Raw genomic sequence first — 25,356 nt, 5'->3', positions numbered from 1 at the left:
ATTCCCTGACATAGTAATACTCTCAGAATTATACCTTTCAGTCAATCCAGTCATATAACCATCCAGAAGATGGCAGAACACTGGAGTACAATCAAGAGGGAGTGACCTTGGTCTTCAACGTTGACTCCAGATGCCCTGAAATATCATGACATTAGGTCAAATATGGACAAGGAAACCTCCTGTTACCCCCTACTGCCCGCCCTCAGCTGGTGAATCATCATGTTGAGCACCATTTGGAAGAAGTACCGAAGGTAGCAAGGATACCGGATGTACTCTGGGTGGGAGCCTTCAATGTCCCACCAAGAGTAGTTCGGTAGCATTACTGCTGACCAAGTCATGAAGAATGTAGCTATCAAACAGGACCCATGGCAGGTGATAAGAGGGCCAACATGAGGGAAGAACCTATCTGACCCCGTCCTCACTAACCTACCTGATGCAGATGCATTTATCCGTGAGAGTATTGGTAGAAGTGATCACCACACAGTCCACTGCTCCAATTCCTGCAACAGACAACTCCTCTCAAACGTTCTCTTTTATGAGCAGGAGAGGCTCCATCACAATCGCGGAGAATGTGAGAAATCGTTGTGGGGGGTGGGGGGGGTGGCGGTGCAACCATTTTTCAGGCCTCTGACAGAATTCGAGAAGAGCGCATCTGAGCTCACAGGAGTAGAGCAGGACAGACCAATTGACGATGGGGAGCTTGGCCTTGGGTGTCTACCTAGTAAGGATTCATCCATTCAATGCAAACCTGAGGGTTGAAAGTGCCTCCATGTTGGAGGCAGCTGATGCTGTCACTTGCACCCTTCTATCTCACAGGTGCCTCCAGGAAGAGACCAAGGCCTGAGGAGGAGGAGGACTCCCTGTCAGGCGTCAGCCCCAGCCCCAAGCCAGAGATGTGTCAGGAGGGAGTGGAAGAGGGGAGCTCCATACCTGTAGGGGTGTCACAACAGTCACTTGCGATCTCCGCCAGCTCAGGAACACACACCTCAGTGGGTATTTGTGCTAGCTTAGGAAGGGTCTCACAATCTAGTGGCCACCGCATGTGTCCACTTCAGGAGGAGGGAGCTTCAGTCAAGCTCCCCAGTTATCGGAGGACTGCTGGGAAGAGGCATCTTTAAGGTCCAAGTGAGATGACAAGCCTCTGGAATCAGCCTTCCAACTCATGGTGGAGAGTCAGCAAGCGGGGGAACATAACGCAGAGCTGTTGGAAGCCCTCAATAGAGTGGCAGAGTTAGAGGACTGCATCCACCAGCTCTCTGATGAAGTGGTGCCCACATGTGTACTCATGAGGTCTCCATGCAGAGGATGGCGGACGCCATGGAGACCCTCATCCAACAGAACACCCAGTTTCTGCCAGAGATGTCCGCAGACCTGCACTCCATTTCCGTTGCCATTGGTGAGTTCATGTAGTGGCTACACAAGAGGGGAACAGGGCACCTCCATATCCCTCCAGGCACCCCTTTCCCTCAAAGAGTCAGGCTGGGACCCTCAGGCACCCAAGGAGAGGAGGAGCAGCAGCTGGACAGCCCTGGGCCATCCATTCAGGACTCTCAGAGGTTGTCCTCTCCCTCTGAATCCCCTTTGCCTGTGACCCCTTCAACCTCATTCTCTGTCACTGCAGAGGGAACAGCTGGCCCACAGGAGAACAGCCAAAGTAAGTCGGGCCTCCAGAGGATGGCTGCCGCAGTCATCAAAGGCAACAGGGCAAACAACTCCATAGGCTGCCTCCACCCCTGCTGCGGATGTCAGGACAGTACCTAGAAGAAGTGGCAGTCAATATAAAATCAAGAAAATTTGATCTCATGTGGTTTCATGGGTGAACACTGTCACTGTATTATCTGCAGATATATTCACTCTCACTAAATAATGTCGACTGTTGTTGTTTAGCATCATATAGGCTTCACGAGACCTCCCCGCACCACCACCCCCATCAACCCCCACAACACTAGCAGTTCAGCTGCATGCAGCCAGAACATGAGTGATTCTAGAGGGAGAAGTGTCTGTGACAGGGCCTTTCGGAGCCTTGTGCAAGCACTCTTCCATGCACACAGAGCCTTCATCTATCACACTCACCTCAATATCCCGAGCACTTTCAATGCTGCCTGCTGGAGTTCTCTTTCAGTTGTCCAGCTAAGCTGACCTGCATCTCCACCCACCCATTGATTGCACTCCCATGAAACACCTGTACCCGTCCAACACGAGGCTTCGCTCACTTTCGATATCACAAGGATGGCAGTAATCAGATTTCTGATGAGTTCCCCCGCTATTTCCCCTCCCCCAGTCACCCATGTCCTTTCCCCCATAACAATAGAACCCCCTGGCAAAACCTTCGACCTCCCCACCGTCACCTTCCAGCCCGAACCCTTCTCATTCCAGGGTGTCCAGGTGAACGTGCATGTTCCCTGCCACCCAGAGAACCCCACCCCCGTCCACAATGAACTCCCCAACTTTCTTCTTCCCACCCCCAGGGTCCGTGTTTGCCTTTGTCACCACCCCTTCTATAGACGCATCCTCACCCTTCCACCCTACCGGTTCTCTTTACCCCCTGTTATTCTAACCATCCCCTCCTATCATGCCCACCATGAGTTTGCTCCCCAGGAGGCAGTCATTGACTCCACAAGCCCCACCCTTGTATGTTCACCTGGACATTCCACCACCCCCCTTTACCCTCTCCTCCACCCTCACTCCTTCCTCCCCCATACTCCCTCCTCTCCCCAGACACCTTCCCCCCACACACTCCTTCCTCCCCCTGTACTCCCTCTTCCCTCCGTATTCCCTCCTCCCCCTGGACACCTTCCCCCTTCTGAACTCCTTCCTCCCCCCGTATTCCGTCCTCCCCCAGACACTTTTCCCACTCCGAGCTCCTTCCTCCCCCCACCCCCATACTCCCTCCTCCCCGCAGACACCTTCGCCCCTTCCGAATTCCTTCCTCTCCTTGTACTCCCTCCTCCCACCAGACATCTTCGGCCCTCTGAACTCCTTCCTCCTCCCTGCTGGACAACTCCCCTACCCCCCGAAATTCCACCCTTGCACCTTTTTCCCCTCCTTACACCTACATCCCCACTTGCACCATCCTGTCCAGTTACACCTTCCCCCTCTGAGCTCCCTACCCCCCCATCTTCACCCCCCTCCCACAAGATCTTCCTCTCCCACTCACACCCAAACTTGCCTCTTCCCTACCACCACCCAGCTTCTTCGCCGCATCCTTACCAGCCCCTGGCAAAGCCCACAATGTTCCGAAACAGGGCTGAAGCATCAGCAAGGTCCATAGATAGAAACTAGGAGGAGTAGGTCATTCGGCCCTTCGAGCCTGCTTTGCCATTCAATATGATCATGGCTGATCCTCTATCTCAACGCCGTATTCCCACTCTCTCCCCATACTCACCATGGCCCTGTACAGCTGCAGTAAAACATCCTTGCTCCTGTACTCAAATCCTCTTGCAATGAAGGCCAACATACCATTTGCCTTCTTAACTGCTTGTTGCACCTTCATGCTTGTTTTCAGTGACTGGTGTACAAAGACACCCAGGAACCTTTGTACATCAACATTTCCCAATCTATCACCATTTAAATAATACTCTGTCATTCTGATTTTCCTACTAAACTTCACACTTATCCACATAATACTGCACCTGCCATGTATTTGCCCACTAACTCAAATTGTCTGACTTGCCTTGAAGCCTCTTACCATCCTCCTCACCACTCACATTCCCACCTAGTTTTGTGTTGTCAGCAAACTTGGAAATATTACATTTGATTCCCTCATCCAAATCATTGATATATATTGTGAATAGCTGGGGCCCAAGCACTGATCCCTGCGGTACCCCACTAGTCACCGCCTGCCTCTCTGAAAAAGACCCATTAATTCCTACTCTGTTTCCTGTCTGTTAATCAATTCTCAATCCATGCCAATATATTATCCCCAATCCCATGTGCTTTAGTTTTTCACACTAACCCCTTATGTGGGACTTTATCAAAAGCTTTCTGAAAATCCAAATACATCACATCCATTGGTTCTCCCTTATCTATCCTGCTAGTTATATCCTCAAAAAACTCCAGTAGGTTTGTCAAACATGATTTCTCTTTCACAAATTCATTTTGACTTTGTCTAATCCCATTGATATTTTCTATGTGTCCTGTTAACACATCCTTTATAATAGACTCCAGCATTTTCCCTACTACTGATGTTAGGCTAACCGGTCTGTAATTCCCTGATTCTCCCTCCCTCCTTTTTTAAACAGTGGGGTTAAATTTGCCACCCTCCAATGTGCCGGGACTGTTCCAGAATCTATAGAATTTTGGAAGATGACATCCAACGTATCCACTATTTCCATGGCCACCTCCTTTAGTAACCTGGGATGTAGATTATCAGACCCTGGGATTTATTGGCTTTCAGTCCCATTAATTTCTCCAGCACTTTTTTTTAGTAATACTAATTTCCTTTGCATTTCTGGGAAGTTATTTGTGTCTTCTTCCTTGAATACAGAACTAAAGTAGTTGTTTAATTGCTCTGCCATTTCCTTGTTCTCTACTATAAATTCTCCCATTTCGGATGGTAAGGGATCTACATTTGTCTTCACTAATCCATGAAGATCCAAAGCCTCAATGAAGTCAAAGCTGCTGCGTGGAGACCTCCCATCTTTCAAGAACTGCTTCACGGTGGAGCCATGTGCATGAGGTTCCACCTACCATGCGATGCTACGTGTTCCTCCAGGGTTTGGCAGCTGTAGGCCTCCAGCATCTTCTTCTCCTGGATGTCCGCAATCTGAGCAAGGCTGTAAAGGTAAGTCCGACTTCTGCACGTCACGCTTGTCCAGATGTGTTCTGGACTGGCTTGTTTTCCTGCTGGCATAACAGAGAATCGAGGGTGGGGGTTGATTATGGTAGGGCCTTCATTTGCATTCCATTAGCGGGATGAAAATTGGCTTCACATCGGCCTCTAGCGGGATTCCCGATCCGCCTTAGCAGGCAGCATCGGAAGATCCTGCTGATAATTCATGTCGGTGTGAAACCGATTTTTGGACCTCCCGTTTAATTCCCCCCCTACCCACCCCCAGCTCATCATTGATTCTGCTGGCAGGGGCATGGGAGAATTCCGGTCATTGTGTTATGGGGCACTGCCATCGTGCTAAATGAGTTAAATTTAGAACAGATCTAGCAACTCAAAACTGGTCACCCATTAGGTGCTGTGGGCCATCAGCAGCAGCAGAATTGTATTCCACTACAATCCAACCTCATGGCCTAGCATATCCCTCACTCTACCATTACCATCAAGTCAAGTTATCAACCCTGGTTCTATGAAGAGTGTAAAAGAACAGGCCAGGAATATGCCTTATACTGCAACATAGGATTACATGCATGCTAAACCAAGGAAGTAGCATGCTATAGACAAAGCTAAGCAATCTCACAACCAACAGATCAGATCAAAGCTCTGCAGTGCTGCTGCATTCAATTGGGAATGGTGGTGGATGATTAAACAACTAATGGGAGGAGGAGGTTCCATGAACATCCACATCCCCAATGATGTCAGATCCCAGCACAAGTGCCAAAGTCAAGGCTGAAGAGTTTGCAACTTTCTTCAGCCAGAAGTGCCAAGTGAATGATGCATCTCAGCCTCCTCCTGAGATCCCCACCATCACAGACACTAGTCTTCACCCAATTCAAGTCACTCCACAGATATTGAAACATCTGCATGCATTGGGAAGAGAAAGGCCAACTATAGTCCTGATGACTTGTGCTCCAGAACTAGCCAAGTTGTCCCAGTATAGCTAAAAAACTTGAATCTATCCAACCAAGTGGAAAGTTGCCCAGATATGTCCTTTCCATAATAAACAGAACAAATCATTCTACTCTCAATCATCAGCAAAGTCATGGAAGATGTCATTGAGATTGATATCAAGTGGCACTTACTCACCAATAAGCTCCCCCCCAAAACTCAATTTGGGTTCCACTAGAACCACTTGCCTCATTGCAGCCTTGGTCAAAACATGCACTACAGAGCTGAATTCCAGAAATGAGGTGAGAGTGAATGCCCTTGACATCAAGTTGGCATCAAGGAGTTGCAATAAAATTGAAGTCCCTGGGAATCAAGGGAAAACTTTCCACTGGCTGGAGTCTTACCACAAAGGAAGATGGTTGTGGTTGTTGGAGACCATTCATCTTATTCCCAGGTCATCGCTGCAGGAGTTCCTCAGGGTATGTCTTCGGCCCAACCATCCTCAGCTGCTTCATCATCGACCTTCCTCCAATTACAAGGTCAAAATTAGGGTTGTTCGCTGATGACTGCACAGTGTTCAGGCCCATTCACAAGTCCTCAGACAATGAAGCAGTCCGTGCCCACATGCAGCAAGATCTGAACAACATTCAGCCTTGGGCTGCTAATTGGCAAATAACATTCATTCCACACCATTGCTATGCAATGACCATCTAACCATTTGCACCCTGTCTAAGGCCTTGATATCCTTCCTAAAGTGTGGTGCCCAGAAGTGGACAGAGTATTCCAACTGGGGCCTGAACAGTGTTTTAGAGAGATTCTACCATCCTTACTGTTTATATTTCCTAGTTTAGTGTCATCTGCAACTTTGGATATTATACCCTGTAATACAAGTTCAGGTCATAAATATATATCAAAAATCTATCAAACATTATGGATGCAATATGGTGGTGAATTTGAAGACTAAGTGCCCTGATAAACAAGATGCATGGTGGCTTGAACTGGCAGACAAGAAACGCACTGCAGGTTGTCCACATGTTAGGTTTCCAATTGGGGGAGGGCTGGGATTGGAAATCATTAACAACTTATACTTATATAGGACATTTTACATAATAAAATGTTCTGAAGCACTTTGCAGGAGCATTACAAAACAAAGTGTGACACTGAGCCACATAAGATGACATTAAGTCAGATGACCAAAGCCTTGGGCAAAGAAGGTTTAAGGAGTGTCTTAAAGGAAGAAGGCGAGGTAGAAAGGCAGAGAGGTGTGTGGAGGGTAATTCCAGAGCTTGGGGCAAAGGCAGCTGAAGGCGTGGCTACCACTGGAAGGGTGACCAAGCATTCTGTATTTTATGGGATTATGCCATAATTTAGCTAATTGTTCCACGTTCTGTACCATTTCCTCCGGAACCCCGTTTGTCCTGTTTTTCATTGACAACGACTGTTGGGTGCCCGCGTATCGTTGGTGCTTGTGCACGGTGTGCTGCTGCACATCTGTTGCTGTGACATCAGTCTACTTGGCCACCTGGAGTTAGACTGGACTGGAGCTAAAGACCCGGAGGGGGTGGCGGGGAGGCGGAGGACTCATTTAAAGTTAAGGGGGGTCTGGGGGGGGGGTCCAGGGAAGTTATAGCACAGCCTCAGTAACGGGCCAGGGATCAATCAAGCAGGCCCAAGTCTCAGGTGGCCCAAGTCTCAGGCAGGGAATCAGGCAGGCCTGGGCCTCGGGCAAGAGGTCAGACAGCCTGAGTCTCAAGTAGGGTGTCAGTTGGCCCGAATCTCGGGCAGGGTGCCAGGGCAAAGGATTAGAGAAGCTCGAGTCTCAGGGCGGGGTCAGGCTGCCAAGTCTCGAGTGGGGATTCAGGTGGCCAGAGTCTCGGGTGAAGGGTCAGAGAAGCTTGAGTCTTGGGCAGAGGGTCAGGCAGCCGAGTCCCAAGTGTGGGATCAGGTGCCCAAGCCTAGAGTGAAGAGTCAGAAAAGCTCAAGTCTCAGGCAGGAGGTCAGAACATCCAAGTCTTGAGTGGAAGATTAGGTGGATTGAATCTCGGGCGGACTGTTAAACGGCCCGAGTCTCGGGCGAACGGTCAAAGGAGCTCGAGCCTCAGGCGGTGGGGTCAGGCAGCTGAGTCTCGAGTGGGGTGTTCAGATGGCCCAAATCTCATGTGATGTGTCCGTCAGCCTGAATCTTGGGTGGGGAATCAGGGAGGCTCGAGCCTCAGGCTGGGTGGCAGGGGGCAGCAGGGAGGGGTGCAGGGAGTCTTGAGTTTCAGGTGGGGGTCAAGCGACCCGAATCTCGGGCGTGGGATCAGGCAGGCCTGAGTTTCTGGTGGGTATCAGTGAGACCTAAGTCTTCGGTGGGGGACCAGGGAGATCTGAGTCTTGGGCTGGGGGGTGGGTTAAGCAGCCTGAGTGTTGGGTGGGTGGTCCAGCAGCAGCCCCTGGGGAAGGATTTGGGGGAGAGGACCTGCTGAGTTTGGAGGGGCAGGGGGGAGGGGTGTGGGAAGAGGGGCTGCTGAGTGTGTCAGGGATAGGGGTTTGGGGAGAGGTGCTGCTATGTGTGAGAGAGCAGAGTTGGGAAGAGGTTTCTGTTCATTTGTGTGATGGGGAACAGCATGGAGTGTCTATGGAGCAGCTCATGGAGCATTAAGGGGGCTCGAGAAGGCAGTCTGGAAGTAAAGTGTATGTGGAATGTTGTGAGTGGCCTAGCAACACCCTCCAGCCCCCCTCTCCAGTCTTACCAGCAACCTCCCCGCCCCGTCTCCAGTTCCACCAGCAGCCCTTTTGTTGATTAAGTGTTTCTTGTTTTATTTTCTGAGTTAATCTGGGATGGGTCTTTCTACCTTGGAATCTAGGTGTGGGACTTGGTTCTTAGCCAGGCTATAGACATAATCTGGTATCTGCTTAACACTTTTTATTAATACTACATCTAAACGATTTACACGTTTGTTGTTCATAGGCATGATTCTAGCCCCTCTCTTGTCTAACACATAACTGACTGAAGTCAGGAGGACATCATACATTAGTGTATCCCATCTGTTAACCCTTTATACTACAGCCACCCTGGCCAATGGTGCAGCAGTTATAATTGGGAACAAGAGTCCAGAATTACAGGAGTGCAGATACCTCAGAGGGTTGTAAGGCTGGGGGAGATTAGAGGCAGGGAGGAGCCTAAGGAAGGAATTGAAAACAGGGATGAGAACTTGAAAATCAAGACGTTGCTTGACTGGTCAGTGAGCACAGAGGGGATAGCAGAACAGGACTTGGTGCGAATTAAGACAGCAGCAGCAGTAGCAGCAGCGTCTTGGATGACCTCAAGTATGTGGGAGACTGATCAGGAGTTTAAAAATCATGATTTTTAAATCCGAATTTACCAACTTCTATTTTTTGACTTGAAATTATAAATTCGGTTTTTTTGTATCAGCAGTGTATCATTTACCATTGAAACCAGGACATCTCTGACCCCACACCAACCCTGAGGGTAGTGACAGCCCAAGGCCGCCAGCTCCATGACCTCAGAATGGCCGCTGCCGGAACTGACGTGTGATCTGCTTCCTGCTGTACTGACCCCACCTAAAGACGCCATTACAAGTGGTTGCTGCTATGTTCAGTTAATATTTAAAAGGTGAAATATTCGCACTCCTCTTAAATATCGGTCCGTGCGCGTTGACGTGGCGTAAGTGTCTTAATTGCTTGTGTTGCCTTTAAGGAAGGAGCGTTTGACTATTTTTAAAGTTTTAACACCATTGGTGCTATCAGACCCCAGAGAGATAATAAATGTTGGGTTTGGGCCTACAGTAGGGAAGGAAGTAACAGCAATAACTGCTGGCTATTTTACCAGTTGTACTAAAACAGAGCAGGTTGTGATATATACGATGCAAAAACGGATAACTTTTATTTGATGTTGGAGGAAGTGCTTATGGAAATACTTGTACTCTTAATTTTTAGCGATGTATAAATACACTTAAACATCTTGATCTAATATTTACAATCAGGGCTAGTAGTTTCGTAATAGTGGAATACGTCATAGCAGAAGTGTTAACTATTATTGAGTTGGAATAAAATCTGACACTGGGCGGTTTAGTTCTTTTTAATTTATGAACGAAACTTGGTAAGCAACGGTTATATTACTGACAAATAAGGATATGTTCAAGACAACCTGGAGCTTGTGTTTTTATGTGCTAATTTAGTTCTAAACTCTGGGTGAAAAAACTGGGATTGTTTGAGCCTTTTTTTTGGATTCTTTAGGTGCAGTTAGAACTCCAAAATCATATGAGGCATGTGTGCGGGCTTGGGGTGAATTGTGCTGAATGTCATATTGGCGAGGGTATTGCTGTGTGCAGGAAGCATCTACTGGATGTATGCAAAGTAGGCAGATCATGATGTGCAATGGTGATTTGATATCAGTGATGACATTTTGGAGATCATTGCCTCAGCTAACACAATCTAATCCTTGCACAACTGAACCCGTTAACCAGCAGGGAGAGCCCCTCCCCCTGCCCCAATCAAATGGTGCTACTTAAAGGGACCATCAACTGTTTGCAATGTTGCTTCAAATCTAGGTGTTTGCTTTCTATAGTTGTTTAAAGTTGCAGAGGTTTACAAGAAGTGGTATGGTAGGTGCTGAAATATCTATTGCTGACTTCAGGGCTTCTGTACAAACCAGTTGCATCCAGACATGGGTGCACTCGTCAGCATTCCCCTTGGAATGTAGCATGGCCATGTAGAGCAGGACAAGACAGAAGAGGGACGGAGAGAGAGAAGGCCTCTCATCAGAAGGCCACATCTGCCCAAGGTGCTCAGGGATCACTTCTCCTTGGCAAAGAAACAATGTATGAGATGTTTGTGCTTCAGTAAGGATGTCCTCACTGAAATCTGCCCCCTGTTGCAGTCTGAGCCACCATCTCGGAATAGGGCAAGGACAGTGGTGGTGAACCTTTGTGTGCTGGCTCCTTCTGGGTTAGGGCTGGAGATATTGGCAATACTTTGCAGTTTTCCACCTGCTGTTTGTGAGGGAGGTCACTGTCACTCTGTTCGTTGAGAGATAACTATATTTCATTCCCTCACTCAAGAGGAGTAAGCATGTGGCTTCGCTCGGATTGTGGGTTTTCCCAAGGTGCAGGGTGCCATTGACTGCAGAGGCATTGTTTTGCAGTTGCCACATGTCATCACTGCCCTACACTAGAGCCAAAAGGGATTACACTCCCTCAACATTCCACTGTAATGCAGGTCACTGCCCAGTATCCTGGCTGCCTTCATTCTGTGCTGCCATTGCATTTGAACCACCATGGCAAACGAGAGGGTGGTTACTGGATGACGAGGGCTATTTTCTCCCAACATGGCAGTAAACTTGTGTGCAACCCATGCACATGTGTGCAGCATGCATAGAAAGTGACAGAGCAGACCATTGTGTGCTAAAGCAATATTTCCATTGGCTGGACCACTTTGGAAGAGCCCTGCAGTACTTGGTAGAGTGTGTGTCAAGATTTGTGGTGGTCTGCTGCATGCTGCACAACCTTGCCATTATGAGGGAGCAGTGCCTGACAGCTATATGCTCAGCAGTTCAGCAAGAGGAGGAGGAGGGAGCAGCCAACCTAGACTGTCTCGTTCTGGCCAAGCTGCCTATGAAGATCGCAGCATCCGACCCCAGTAACAGCCGCACCAATTCCCCATTTACACACAGCCTCACACCTTTAGTTCTGCCTGACACAGATCATCATTGTCTCTGCTTGGCCACAATGCAAAAATAAAAGCCACTAGAAAATAATTTCAAGACAAATTTATAAATGAAATTATGCCATATTGCAACTAATCACCCTTGTGCATTACCTTGGTGCTTGTCTTCCACAACACAAGAAATGGGAGCAGGAGGAGGCCATTTGGTCCATTGAGCCTGCTCCACCATTCAATAAGATCATGGTTGATCTGACTGTGGCCTTAACTGCACTTTCCTGCCTGTCTCCAAAACCTTTGACTCCTTTATGGTTTAACAATTTGTCTAACTGAGCCATGAATATATTCAATGACCTCCCTTCCACTGCTGTCCAAGATAGTGCATTCCAAAGATTTGATAACCCTCGGAGAAGAAATTCCTTCTCATCTCCATCTTAAATGGGAGACTCCTTATTTTGAAACTCTGCCCTTAGTTCTAGATCCCCCCACAAGGGGAACCATGCTCTCAGCATCTACCCTATCAAGCTCCCTCCGAAACTCCCCTTATATTTCAACAAGATCATGTCTCATTCTTCTAAACTCCAATGAGTATAGGCCCAACCTGTTCAACCCTTCATCATAACAGAACCCCTTCATCCCAAGAATCAACCTCGTGAACCTTCTCTGAATTGCCTCCAATGCCAATTTATTCCTCAAGTAAGGAGACCAAAACCATGAGCATTTGCCTGCCCCAGTGCCCCTGTACAGTGCTACCCCAGTGGCTTGTGGAAGGCTGTTTACTTTCAGGAGACTGCAGATGGGCTTTGAGGGCGATCCTAGAGCAGCTCTGGGCCTAGAGGGCCCAGCTGTGAGCAAAACCATCTCAGCATGGATGGCAGTAGTCTGGAGTGGCTGGGACAGGCAACAGCAAAGGCACTGGTGGAGTGACAAAGGGTTGAGGACAAATGCTGCTTTTGAGAGGACAGCAGATTTGTGCTCCATGATGCCGCTGCCACTCCACCACCACACACACACACACACCCACTTCCCCCAGCACCACACCTCAGCAATTCTAGTAATCTGTTGAAGGACAAATTGCTGGACTGCTGTGATACCCTGCATGCCCCTTCTGAATACCGTAATCCACAGCCATGATAGCAGCCACTTGAACCAGCCTGGAAACAAGTTAACCTTGCATGCCAGCTGTCCAAGCTTCAGTTGTAACACTCGGATGTTAGGTGACATCAACTTATGCTGTGATGGAAGCTATGATGTTAGCCATCAGTCACTGTGTCATGGTTGGGTCCGCAAGTATGTAAATGGATTTGGCCTCCAGTTCTGTTCTGCAAAGGATAGGCTCCAAGCTCAATATAAAGCACTGTTAAAGTTGGTGCTGAACTCTATACTACTTGGTGTTAGCCACAGGCTTCCTAGTGTACTGAGCATTTTGGTGTGGTTATCCATCAGTGTTCTTTTATAGTTCACCCCATGGAAGTGTTCATCTGAGTCCTGTGCAACAGAAAGCATATGCAATCTTGCCCTCTGATCTGGTACCAGCATAACAATCCACTTGTTCATGGTCACTATTAGTCATGCTAGTTTCATGAAGAGATTAATGTCTATAATATTATTGGAAATTATTTTTTTTAAATAGAGTTTAGTGATGTCTGTGTGTGTGTGTGTGTGTGTGTGTATGGGTGTGTATTAATTGGATTAAAGCCAGCTGGTCTAGAGGCTTTGTATGGAAAGAAGTAGATTTGAAATGGTAATTAAACATGGAGAAGTTTAGAAACATAGGTGTCAAGGGGGCAATTTGCATTTTTAAATAAGGCATTCAAAAGAATGGGTGAAATCTTGCACCTAGCTGGAAAACACCAAACAATTTTTTTTTCAGCTTACTAATAAATGAATGGAAGGATACTGTTAGAAGATGTAACGTTTAAAGCCTAGTGATACAGTGGAAAATTTACTTTCAAAGGTAAATCTAGATATAAACAGAAAGGAGTTTGTGTGTGTGTAAGGCAGAGGCATTTAAGATTTAACCAGCCTCCAATTGTGTGTGCAAGAAATCAACTGGCAAGGAGCCTCATTTTGAATTCGTAAGGTCAAATGTGCTTTGCCTGGGGTCTTTTTAAATCTGAGTTTTACTGTTGCCTTAATGGGGGTGTAACTGAGAGTCAGATTAATTAGGGAATTTTTGTAGTAGTAATTTTGTTGACATATATATGCTTACAATTTTTCTTGTATCAATGTTTAATTTTTTAAAATAAAAAAACCTCTTGAGATTCGGTGGCCTTATTACTACTGAATTCAAAGCCTGCATCTTGAAATATACAAGTTGCAAAAATGGGTTATGACAGTTGTTTCAAGTTTCCCTCTGGGATTTGAGCAACTCGGACTTTACCATCGGCTGTGTCATAATACTAGCCTTTTGTTCCAGATATTGTTTAATTGAATTTAAACTACCCAGCTGCCGTGATGGGATTTGAACTCGTGTCTCCAGATCATTAGTCTAGGCCTCTGAATTCACATCATCACTATGCTATTCTACCCCTTGTGATGTAATTGAACTTCATTGTACTGCATCCAGGTCCTCAGAGCTTGATTCCTGGCATTGGCTATCTGCTTCCACTGCCTTCTGAACATGTGTACACAACCTCCTAGCCCCAGGTGAAAACAGAACATCTTTCCTCCTTTTCCACCATCTCTACCAAAGCTTCCAGTGCAGTGTCCGCAGTGCAGTGTCTGAAAACCTTGGATCCTGCACTCCCCCATGTAGTGCCATTCCTCAGTGTCCCCCAGGTCAGAGGCACTTCTGCATGACTGCCATCACCTGCTACAGCCAGAATGCACTTCCCCTATAAGTGATGCTAGACATGCACTATAATTTCCCTGCTCAATTCCTTACCTTTGTAATTGCCTTTATTTAAATTTATGAAGACAGTTGGCTAAAGTGGGCTGGGAAAATAGATTAAAAAGTAAGATTGTAGACAAGACCCAGTGGTAGCCATTTAAGGAGTTATTTCATAATTTGCAGCAAAAATATATTCCATTGAGAAAGGGGGGCTCTACAAGAAGAATGAGTCATCTGCAGTTAAGGATGGAAGCAAATTGAAACAAAATGTGAAGGTTGGTGGTAGGCCAGAATATTGGGAAAATTTTAGAAACCAAAATAAAGAGGAAGGAAAGAGATTGAGTAAACTAGCAAAAAATATAAAACAGGCAGCAAGAGCTTCTACAGGAATATAAAAAGGAAGAGAGTAACTAAAGTAAATGTTGGTCTCTTAGAGGATGGGACTGGGGAATTAATGATGGGAATCAAATAACAGAGACTTTGAGCAAATATTTTGTACATCTTCATGGTAGAAGCACCCCATTAATAGAAAATAGAGTCAAAAAATATGGATGAAAAAAGTTATCATGAGAGAATGAAGTACTAGGCAAACTAATGGGATGAAAGGCTGACAAATCATCTAGATTTGATGGCCTACATCCCAGAAGTGGCTGTAGAGGTAGTGGAAGCATTGGTTGTAATCTTCCAAAATTCCTAGATTCTGGAAAGGTTTGGAAAACCGCAAATTCAAGAAAGGAGGGAGACAGAAAGCAGGAAACTGTAGGTCCTTCATCCTAACATGTCATTGGGGAAAATGCTGCAATACATTCTGGAAATAGGACATTTAGAAAATCAGTGCAGTCAAGCAGAGTCAGAAACTGAGGATGGAGTTTGGTGAGCAATAGCAAATCAGGATTTTAAAGAGATTAGGAGACTGGAGCAAGCTGACTGACTCAGATGAGAAGGTGCCAAAGCACTAGGGAAACAAACCAAAATGAGATTTGGTTATCTTGGCATTTTGGACAGAGTAAATGATGGAAGGTATAGGTAGGCAGATGGCTTCATAAGCAGAATGGTGTCAGTTTCTGAGAGTCAGGTTTTCATCTGAGTGGTCATGTCAATGCAATCATCTATAATAAGGTTATGAATGGCTGGGATAAAAACAGAAATGCTGGAAATTCACAACTGGTCAACCAGTACCTATGGAGCAAGAACAGTTAATTTTTAGGTCAATGACCTGTATTCTGCTGATTGGTCATTCACCTAAAAGGTTAATTCTGTTCTTTCTCCAAAGATGCTATCTGACCCACAAGGTATTTCCAGCATTTTCTGTTTTTATTTCAGATTTCCAGCATCTGCAGTATTGTTTTTCTATGAATGACAGGAACCTTGTTTCTAAGTAAATGAACATTGTGGAGGGAGATATGGAGATTAGCCTCTGTCAGCAGATCAGCATCAGGTTAGCAGTGGGAGCATTGAGCTGGATGAGAAAGAAGTTATCAAGATTAGCCCCCAGTGCATGCACTAGGTTTGTAAGGTCAGCAAGTGAAGCTGGGACAGGAGAATAGGTAGTTAGTTCAAAGGATACTCTTTCGAGTTATCAACAGTCACAGATTGCAACTCTTTTGAGTGCAATCATAGTTCTTGGTTTCCAGGAGTGGGACATGAACCCACAACCCTCTGATTCAAAGGCGAGGGTGCTATGAACTGAGCCACAGCTGACATCTCTAGTTCAAGGGATCCTCTTTCGAGTTATCAACAGTCACAGATTGCAACTCTGTCGAGTACAATCACAGTTCTTGGTTTCCGGGAGTGGGACATGAACCCACAACCCTCTGATTCAAAGGCGAGGGTGCTATGAACTGAGCCACAGCTGACGCCTCTAGTTCAAGGGATGGTGGAGGATTTGTGGGATTTTGGGAATGAGGTGAGATGTGAAGTACCCAATAAGGAAGCAGTGAAAGGTATTATTGGGTAGTGGAAAAGGAAGGAAATGGTTAAGGTAGGCCCAAGAAGAGTAATGATGGGAAACTCTTTCGAGTTACCAACAGTCACAGATTGCAACTTCTTTCGAGTACAATCACGGTTCTTGGTTTTCCAGGAGTGGGACATGAACCCACAACCCTCTGATTCAAAGGCGAGGGTGCTATGAACTGAGCCACAGCTGACACCTCTAGTTCAAGGGATGGTGGAGGATTTGTGGGATTTTGGGAATGAGATGAGATGTGAAGTACCCAGTAAGGAAGCAGTGAAAGGTATTATTGGGTAGTGGAAAAGGAAGGAAATGGTTAAGGCAGGCCCAAGAAGAGTAATGATGGGAATTGGAAGTAATTGGCTTGGAATGCAAATTGACATTAAGGAAATTCAGGTTACTTAAGAATAAGATAGATACAATGCCCAGGATTTAACTGCAGAACAGGGAGAAGTCATTAAGACAAAATCTTAGTTATGGTCAGTGGTGGAGTCCGTTTGGAGCTTGCTTCTTATGCCTAGGTTTGGAGACAGATGTCTGTATATTGATTGGCATACTAGGTCAATTGACTCTTAGTTAAGATTTGATCTTGCATTATAAATTTTATACTTAACCAAAGATACGATTTGAATTTCAAATGTGAAATTGCTGTGTGCTTTTTGGATAGATTTCTTCTTAGGTTACCCATTTCCTTTTGCAATGGAAGGCCCAACATGCTTGCAAACGGGCTAAAGTATAGAGCTATCTGTTCAAAGGTTGCTGATTGTAAATTGATTATTTTTCTCAAAGGATATGGGGAAACATTATTTTCACTATGTAACTTCCTTTTCAGCAATTGCTAAAGTAGTGTATTTCTTAAATAATTTACACTGAGAAATTTACAGAGAAATGCATTTAGACACGTGAATAAAATTCATCTTGAATACTAAGCTTTCATTTAAACTAAAGTTTTTTGGTTTATTGTACATGATACCAGCTCAATGGATGTTCACATATAGAAACTAGTACACTTGCATGTAGCTTGCTCACCATGACTTATTGGAATGTATATGTCCTGCCTTTTCAGTTTGCTGCGGCAGATAAACTATTCATTTGGAATTGGTCACTGATTTAATTTTGCTTCATAATTTCACACAATGGCTATTTATGATGCTACTGATAACCCAGCAAGTATCACCTGTCTCAAATTTTCTTATTTATTCTACTCATTGCTCCCATCTAATTGAGGATTTTTTCCCACAGGATTTTGTCATTAATGCCAAAAACAAATGCCTCCTTAAAATGAGTGTTTTAACCAGAGTCAAGAAATCTATTTTGTTTGACTGACATTTGAAGCTTTTTTCCTGTGTTAATTAGTGACCTGTCCGGGTCTATTGATTCTTATTCAATATCCTGCTGAAAAGGAATTTTGTTATGTCCTGGAGATGATCTACACATTATCTGCTTTGTCTAGCTTTAACCAACATGATAATTAGCAAGCGACTAATAATTGTACAGATATCTTAACACTAAAGGATCAAAGCACATTTATGTAATTTTCAAATGTAGAAGCACCTAATTCATTTTTTTTTAAATCGCAGTGCTTTATGGGGATGGAGCCCAAACCCTCAAGACTACCCACAAGATTATCTGTTGAAGCACATAACCCTTTATCAACATCTTCATCGGGAACAAAAAAGTTGTATGAGGGTAGATCAAATGGCCTGGGTGACTCGTATGCAACAAGAGAAACTCCAAACAAAATTGAAAATGAAGTTCAGGTAACAGCTACTTCAGTTATCTTTTGTGGCAATTGTAGCTATGAAATAAATACTACAATTACTTGCAATTATAAAGTATCATTTTATTTCTAAAAAATACTTCACAGGACGAGTAAGTGAAAATAGCTATGATAGAGTTTGGACTTGATTGCTGGATCGAAAAGATGGGGTTTTATAAAGGCTATTAAATATAAAAACAGGAGGAAAGGAATTTTAGAAATTGGGGCCGAGGTGCTCTTTTTCACCAGTGGTGAGATGCAGAGAATGTCAAAGTTGAAGAACTTAGGAATATGGGAGAGGGCGCAGTTAGGTGAGGTTGCAGAGGGGAAAAGGCTATGAAGAGATTTTAAAATGGACACAGGTTTTATATTCTAGAAGGCTGTTTGAAGGATAAGACCAGAGCCAATCTTTAGGCATTCATTTATAGTTATACATTACGAGCATACACCTTCTAACCCAACAACCATTTAGTCATTTGGTATTTCAGAACTTGAGTATTGCTGAAAAAAGAGACGTCAAAGCTTTTCGTCTTACGTTCATCAGGACGCTTCAAGAATACCAATATAAGGGGAAAACAACAATTTATACTGTATGAGAAGAGTGCTGATTGGCAAGTGGACTCTGGTAGAGGCGTTGCCAAGGGGAATGCACCAGTGATGGTGATTGAAAGTTAACTGCCAAGCATTGTTTGAAATTTAAACCAGGCAGTTTGACCCTGATTGGTCAAGGAGCTGCCCTGAGCAATGAATCAGTGAATGGCTGTAGGTTATTTTGTTTAGCTGAAACAGGTGCAATGTAGGTGTGATTCTGCGACTGGGCAGTATTTGCTAAATAATCCTTGGTGTGCTAAGAATTATGCTGACAACTAATTTAAGATTGTCAGTCGGACTCACAATGTGGCACATTTACGTGTACTAGAAGCTACATGTATTAATACACAGGGCCTGTTTCTTTGCAGACAGAAAGATCATGTACACATTGCGCCTGTTTCAGCTAAACAGAATAAATGACAGCCATTCACTGGCTCATTCCTCAGGGTAATGCCATGACCAATCAGGGACAAGCTGTCTGGTTTAAATTTCAAATGATGCTTGGCAGTTAACTGTCAGTCACCATCACTGGTGCATCCTCCACAGCAATGCCTCTACCAATGAGATCCCACTTGCCAACAAATCTGCACTCTCTTCTCAAACAGTATAAATTGTTGTTTTTCCCCTTTTTTATATTGGTGTTCTTGACAAGTGTCCTGATGAGTGCAAGACGAAAAGTTTAGACATATCTCTTTTCAGCAATAATCAACACCCATTGGTTCAGTCGTGTCTATTTATAGGAGCACGAATGAATTTCCTGTTTCCACCGCCTGCATGCAATTAACAGATTTCCAGATTTAACGTTTTATTTGCCATGAAAGATTCTCAACTTTTAACGTGTTTCATCGTAGTACTTAACTGTAACATATCAAAACCAGTGTCTGGCCTGGTCTGTGTGTCCAATAGTTCAAATGACCAATCAAGCTTTACAATTGTTCTCTCCCTTCTTTAGATGTAACATCTTTTTGTGAGGACCTTGTACGATTAACTAAAATGGGAGTGACACTCTAACTTGAATTGTTGATTTGTAGTTATTCCAGGTCTATTCCACTTAATATCGAAACCAATATCTTTAAAAGCCCCAGAAGACGAACTCCCAATTTTAAATTGTGCTCTAATCTTAACATTTCTCACTCCGCAGTACCACCTCAAAAGAAATCAATGTGCATCATGAAAATACCTGAAAGTTTTCTTTTATAATACCAATCAAACATTGCAAGATCATCTTTTTAGTTAAACTTAACCTATTTTCAGCAAAACAGATCTTGCCTAAAAATAACACACTCTAAGCAATATTCAAGCTATAGATATGTTTATCTTCCATAGTTACCTTCTGCATCTGCCAGCTCTTTGGATGGTTTCAGAAACAATTCTCTCTAAAAGGTACCACCCTGCAGAAATGCAGCTTTTATATTGATTGATCTCCACTCATGAATATGTAGCCAAAAGAGTTAAATAGATTACTTTTCCAATTATGGGAGAAACTGTATCACCCAATTGCTCTTCAAAACCCTTAGCAACTAACCTTGCTTTAACCTTATTTGCCCATCTACAAGGATTTTCAGTACCAATCCACCCATGTGACAAAACTGGTTGCACCTTGTCTAGTACCTCCAGAATAAAATCAACTTTCTCCAAATAGGTAATTTCCTTTGTTTTGCCATTCTTTAGTTTATCCTTGATTATTAGCAGCCACCATGGTTTTTATTTAAAACCCATCTGATTCACTAATGTGCTTTAGGGAAGAAAATCTGCCATCTTTATCTGGTCTGACATGTATGTGACTCCAGACTGTCAGCAATGTGGTTGACTCTTAACTGCCCTCTGAAATGGTCCAGTAAGTCACTCAGTTCCAGGGCAATTAGGGATGGGCAACAAATGCTGGCCTTGCCTGCAACACCCATATCCCATGAAAGAGTTTTAAGAAGTACATGGTTGTAAGGACGTCTGCTTCTAGTTCTGTTCAGAATCTGTTCTGTAGTCTTTATTTCATTATCTAATCCAGTAAAGCTACAACTTCTACTTGCACTTTAAGACTGTTGGGACAACTGAGATCTCCCATCTTGCGCAATTAGAAGGTCTTTCTCTGGCACGTGATCCTTTTCTGACACAAGTCACTCTTGGACTTGCTATCAGTATTTTCATAGCTTGCTCTTGCTTTCCACTCTTTTACCCCATTCTGCCAGTCCATGGACCTCACTTCTTGGCCATCATGTAGAACATCCAATCAATATTTAAACTTGCCAGTGGTTTTTCCTGCACATCCCACAGTTGTTACAGCCCTCCATTCATTAGACCCCTCTAGAATATTTGACACCCACTCTGGCAATTGGCTGTTGGATGTAACGTCTCATGTGTGTCATGATTATTTCCATCACTGCTATTCAGCCCTTGATCTACACTCTTCTGTTTCTCATGGCCTTCATCACAAAACTCATGAGCATTTGAGGTACAAGGTGCCTTGTTTACTTCTATCAACAGCTCTGAGATTTTGTATTCAATTCTGGTTAATCATGAGGAATGGGCCTTAACAGTTTGATTGCTATTTTTGATAAGTACTGTCTTGTAATCACAGTTTATTACTTTACCAGGGCCTTTCCACTTCCTATGACCACCTCTTTTATAATGCACCACATCTCCTGAACTATATTTTGTCTTCAATGGTTTTAAGATGACCAAATGCTTTCTGAATTTTCTCCCAGGCCTCAGCCTTGATTGAAAGCAGGACTATCTGCATGTGAAGCATTATAATGGACAGAGAAACATTGAATACATTCCAGTATCTTCTAGAGCAGGAAGAATATCGCACTGCACAGACAATTTGGAATTAAACACATAGATTAACTTGGCTTTTCATCAATTGCCACGTGATTTATTTCATGGAATCTATTACTGAAAGATTTTCAGCTGTGGTATTAATGATCATAATGTTTTTTATACATATCTCTGAACTCGTTATTGGCAAATTCCCCACTAATTATTAGTTAGAAACTTCACTGGTGCCCAAGTCTATGGGTGAAATCCCAAATTGTCTGTGCGGTGCAATATTCTTTCTGCTCTAGAAGATACTGGAACGAATTCAGTGTTTTTCTGCCCATTATAATACTTTACATGCAGATAGTCCTGCTTTCATCAAGGCTGAGGCCTGGGAGAAAATTCAGAAAGCACTCAGTCATCATAAAACCATTTAAGACAAAATTTAGTCCAAACGCTTTCTCCATGATGTTGTCTATAATAACCCTTTTGTCCTTTGAGTATTATTGTAGGTAGACTAAATGTGGTCTACAAAATGTAGAGATGAAAACATTTCTTTGCCCCATACCTTTTTATATCAATGTCAATTACCTCATTAAAGTCACGTGCTTATGGAATCCTTACAGGAAGACGTGGTGGCACCCTCTGATACTTTTTACAGATTTCACAATTGTCACTGATCTCTTAGCCTTGTTCACTTCATTAACCACATCTGCATCAATTTAGCACCATTTTTAACCGTTGACAAGTCGGATTAGCAAATTGTTCGTGTAACTCGGTAAGAAGTGTTTGTTTTTCCTTTACGATTCTGGTCACCTGACCCTTGTCTAATGTATGGGCATACAATAATGTGCTGGAAACTGGAGAATCACTAACTTTCCAAAAATTAATTGCCTTAACCTGCCCCATGTCACGTTTCACGTATGCATCTTTAGTAGAAGGTTTACTTAACAACATAGGTATTTCGCTAGGGACTATATCAATACTTAAAATGGCTTATTGCAGCTATTTTACACGGAATTACAACTCTTTAGTGACCTCAGTGTTATCACCAAACCTAAAGCAAGTAGCGCATCTACACTCCTTAACTTTTCATTGATCCTCACTGCTTAGTGAATCAAGATAACATTTTAACCAATCTGTTCCACGTACTGTTGAAGTGCAAGCACTATCCAGCAATGAACAGTTAAAGGAGTCCATAACTAACACATTCACCAGAGGACTTTAAATTTGTGATCAGCACAATTTGTTGGGATGCATCATTATCTTCATCCTCTTCCTTAGAATTCTTTTCATCAGGTGGGGACCCAACCTCTTCCACTTTAGACAGTTCACTGCCTAAAGATACTTCAAGTCACACCTGAAGCACCTATTAACTGTTCCTTGGGCGTTCCGGTGATTCCTTCATCTATTATTGTTGTTTCATTTCAGTCTTCTGCTGTAATAGCCAAAAGTGTTTTCATCCTCATGTTCCTTCTCTTTAATCCTTCCATTGTATTGATGCCTGTGCCCAGCATTTGAACCATTTCGAAATCAGGTTATCATTGCGTCTTCTATTCTTTGCGTCATCGTGGAATGTGACATTTGTTCCACAAAGGCTGAGGGAAATGACTATTATCTCTGGAATTTTTTCAATGCAGCAGACATGTGATCCAACAGGGTCTATGCATCAGAGAACTAAATGTCATTTAGAACCTATAAGGTGGTCCATACGAGACACCTTAGAACATCCAGCAATTTAATCGCTAGTACTAATCCAGGGATCTTCAAATTGAATTTTGTCCAAATTTTATACAATCTATTAACAAGTCCATGTTGTTCTATTCTTCGATAGATTTCAAAAAAAAAATTGCCACTCCATCAAAGTCTGACCATGTTGCATTAGCATTTAACAGATCATCTTTCATGTAGATTTCACCCAAGAACTCTTGTAGAAGGTCCAAACATTAATCACTATTCCAACTGACAGGCATCCATCTCACAAAGTATTTCTGATTTCATTACTATTTGTAGGAAGTGACAACCTAAAGCCATACCTCCTTTCCTTTTTGAAAGGGATCTTAACATATGTTCATTTCATTCTTTCACTGGTCATATAGTTGTTACTCAACATCTGAGAGTAATCACAGCCTGACAATTTCCTCCTGCTTTCTACCATTTTCCACAATGGTTACTAGGATTGTAGTTTTCTGTTTGAGAATTTTTTTCTTAAGTTTCCAACCTTCACCTTTAGGATACTGTTCTCTGCTACCATGTTATATTCCAGAAAGTAAGTTGAAGGATAGAACTGGAGTCTTGAGTAGGACTGGAACAAAGAATGTTCCATATGTCCCACAAAAAAGGCAGGCATAGATGGGACCGTTGCATAACAACACCTTTTTTATTTGGAGGAAGTGAGTAGAGTTAAATGAAAAGTTGTTGTTGAATGTGAGAACAAGTTCAGCCAGACAGAGGTTGGTAGTGTATGGGGCTTGGTTGGGCCTCCATTCAAGGAAGAAATGCAAAGCTCTCAGACAGTCCTGATGAGGGATGGAGGTGTAGATGGTTTGGGTGTTGGTGAAAAGGAGATGGTTAGGGCCAGGAAACTGGAAACTCACTAGCACTAGTATGTCAGGATCTGCTCAAGGAGCTTTTCTTCTCCCTTTAATTGCCCATTGTCTGTTAGATCTGTTAATGTGTTGGTTGTGGGACCAAGTGGCTCTGCTGCTTTTGGTGTACAGCATGCAGCCCTTCTGTACCTTTTTTATTGGGTTGATCCTTGAGTCTAAATTCTTCCTAATGCTGCTCTGTCATTTCCTCTTATAGTCCTCATTGAATGTTCCCCTTGTTCCTCTTTTGTCAACTCTTCCTATATATTGCCTTAACAGCTATTCTTTCTTGCAGGGATCTCGATTGCACCATATTTCCCGCAGAGACTTTCCTATATCTGAAGCAGAGCACGGTGAACATATGTTGAAACTATCGACCACCGCTTCAGGGCGCAGCTCACGAGGATGTGAAGGACCATGGTCCATGGGTTTTTCGGGAAACAGAAATAGAATGGTATACTCAGTTTCAGATTCAGGAATAAATTAAATTTCATTGTTGCTTAACTAATTAAAGATACATTAATTTTCCAGTAGCGTTAACAGTTTAAAAAATTTTTTTTTATACAGTTCTCCACATCTGAAGGTTGCCATTTATCTGCACCTTTGCAGCCTACTATATATAATGAAACAGAGAGACTTCCAGGAGCACCTTCAAGATTTTTAACACAGTCCCAGAACAGTGATTCCAAGAGGCCTAAACTAGCATCGACTTGTTCTCCTAGTAATAGTGCCAATTGCTTGAGCAACAATTCAGGTATTTTTCTCCTCGCCATCCCTACCATGTGAGCTTCATTTGCAATTAGCTCTTTCTATCTTGTTTTCCTAAGGTTATATAGTTGAAAGTGTTAGGCTTGTAATGCCCAACATACTTCTGAGGTAAATGCTATGCTATAATGGAATGAGAGTGGCCAAGGATACCTCTTGATACTGTTGTGTCTCTTTCTACTGTGGCACAGTATTGCAACATGCATTGCACTGACCTGACACTCGGAACTGTATTATCATAGTGAAGGTAAGTTTACACTAGGAATTTCCAACAGTGTCTCCTAGATGTTCTCAGCAAATGAGCTTCACCATGTAATTCTTATGATATAATAAAAAGCTCTGCATGGGTAAGCAATGAAGCATTAACTCTTCACAAGGCAACAGCTGATGTAACACCTTTAGCACATAGCAATTGGGTGGAACAGTAGATGGTGACTTAGTGCAAATATTTGTTCAGGCTATGCTTGACTACAATAAAATGGTGTGATATCAAAGTTTGTGGTGAATCTTGTTTGAAATATCGGAAACTGCCTTGACCTTTTATCCATCGAGTATCTTGGCACTTGGAAACCCAATTACCATGTTTTGGATCATATCTACAGTGCAAGTGCTAGTGAAAACTGGTTTTGTTGTCACAAGATATATGCATGAGAAGGCCTATCCAGAAAAGCCCTGAATTTCCTCCATTTCAACATCCAATTGTTTTCACTTTCACTACTCTTCTGGAAGTCT

At 43.6% G+C, this 25,356-nt stretch overlaps 1 protein-coding gene across 6 annotated transcripts in view; it reads left to right on the top strand.

Moving 5' to 3' along the window:
• Window positions 1-9,134: 9,134 nt before the first annotated feature.
• The window catches only part of marchf7 (membrane-associated ring finger (C3HC4) 7), a 64,195-nt gene continuing 47,973 nt past the window's right edge, over window positions 9,135-25,356 (top strand). For 3 of the 6 annotated variants that reach the window (XM_078552237.1, XM_078552238.1, XM_078552235.1), the window contains exons 1-4: window positions 9,273-9,386; window positions 17,748-17,927; window positions 24,155-24,313; window positions 24,427-24,613. In XM_078552237.1, the coding sequence (XP_078408363.1) occupies window positions 17,754-17,927; window positions 24,155-24,313; window positions 24,427-24,613 (520 nt within the window). In that variant the 5' untranslated portion in view covers window positions 9,273-9,386; window positions 17,748-17,753. Of the gene's footprint in view, window positions 9,387-17,747; window positions 17,928-24,154; window positions 24,314-24,426; window positions 24,614-25,356 lie in introns of all 6 variants that reach the window. The other 3 variants (XM_078552236.1, XR_013577974.1, XM_078552239.1) reach the window with 3 other exon arrangements.

The sequence above is a fragment of the Cetorhinus maximus genome, chromosome 11 (genome assembly GCF_964194155.1).
Source record: "Cetorhinus maximus chromosome 11, sCetMax3.hap1.1, whole genome shotgun sequence".
Taxonomy (NCBI): Eukaryota; Metazoa; Chordata; class Chondrichthyes; order Lamniformes; family Cetorhinidae; genus Cetorhinus; species Cetorhinus maximus.
Note: the sequence above shows the minus strand (reverse complement) of the source record. Positions and strands in the feature narration are given on the sequence as shown.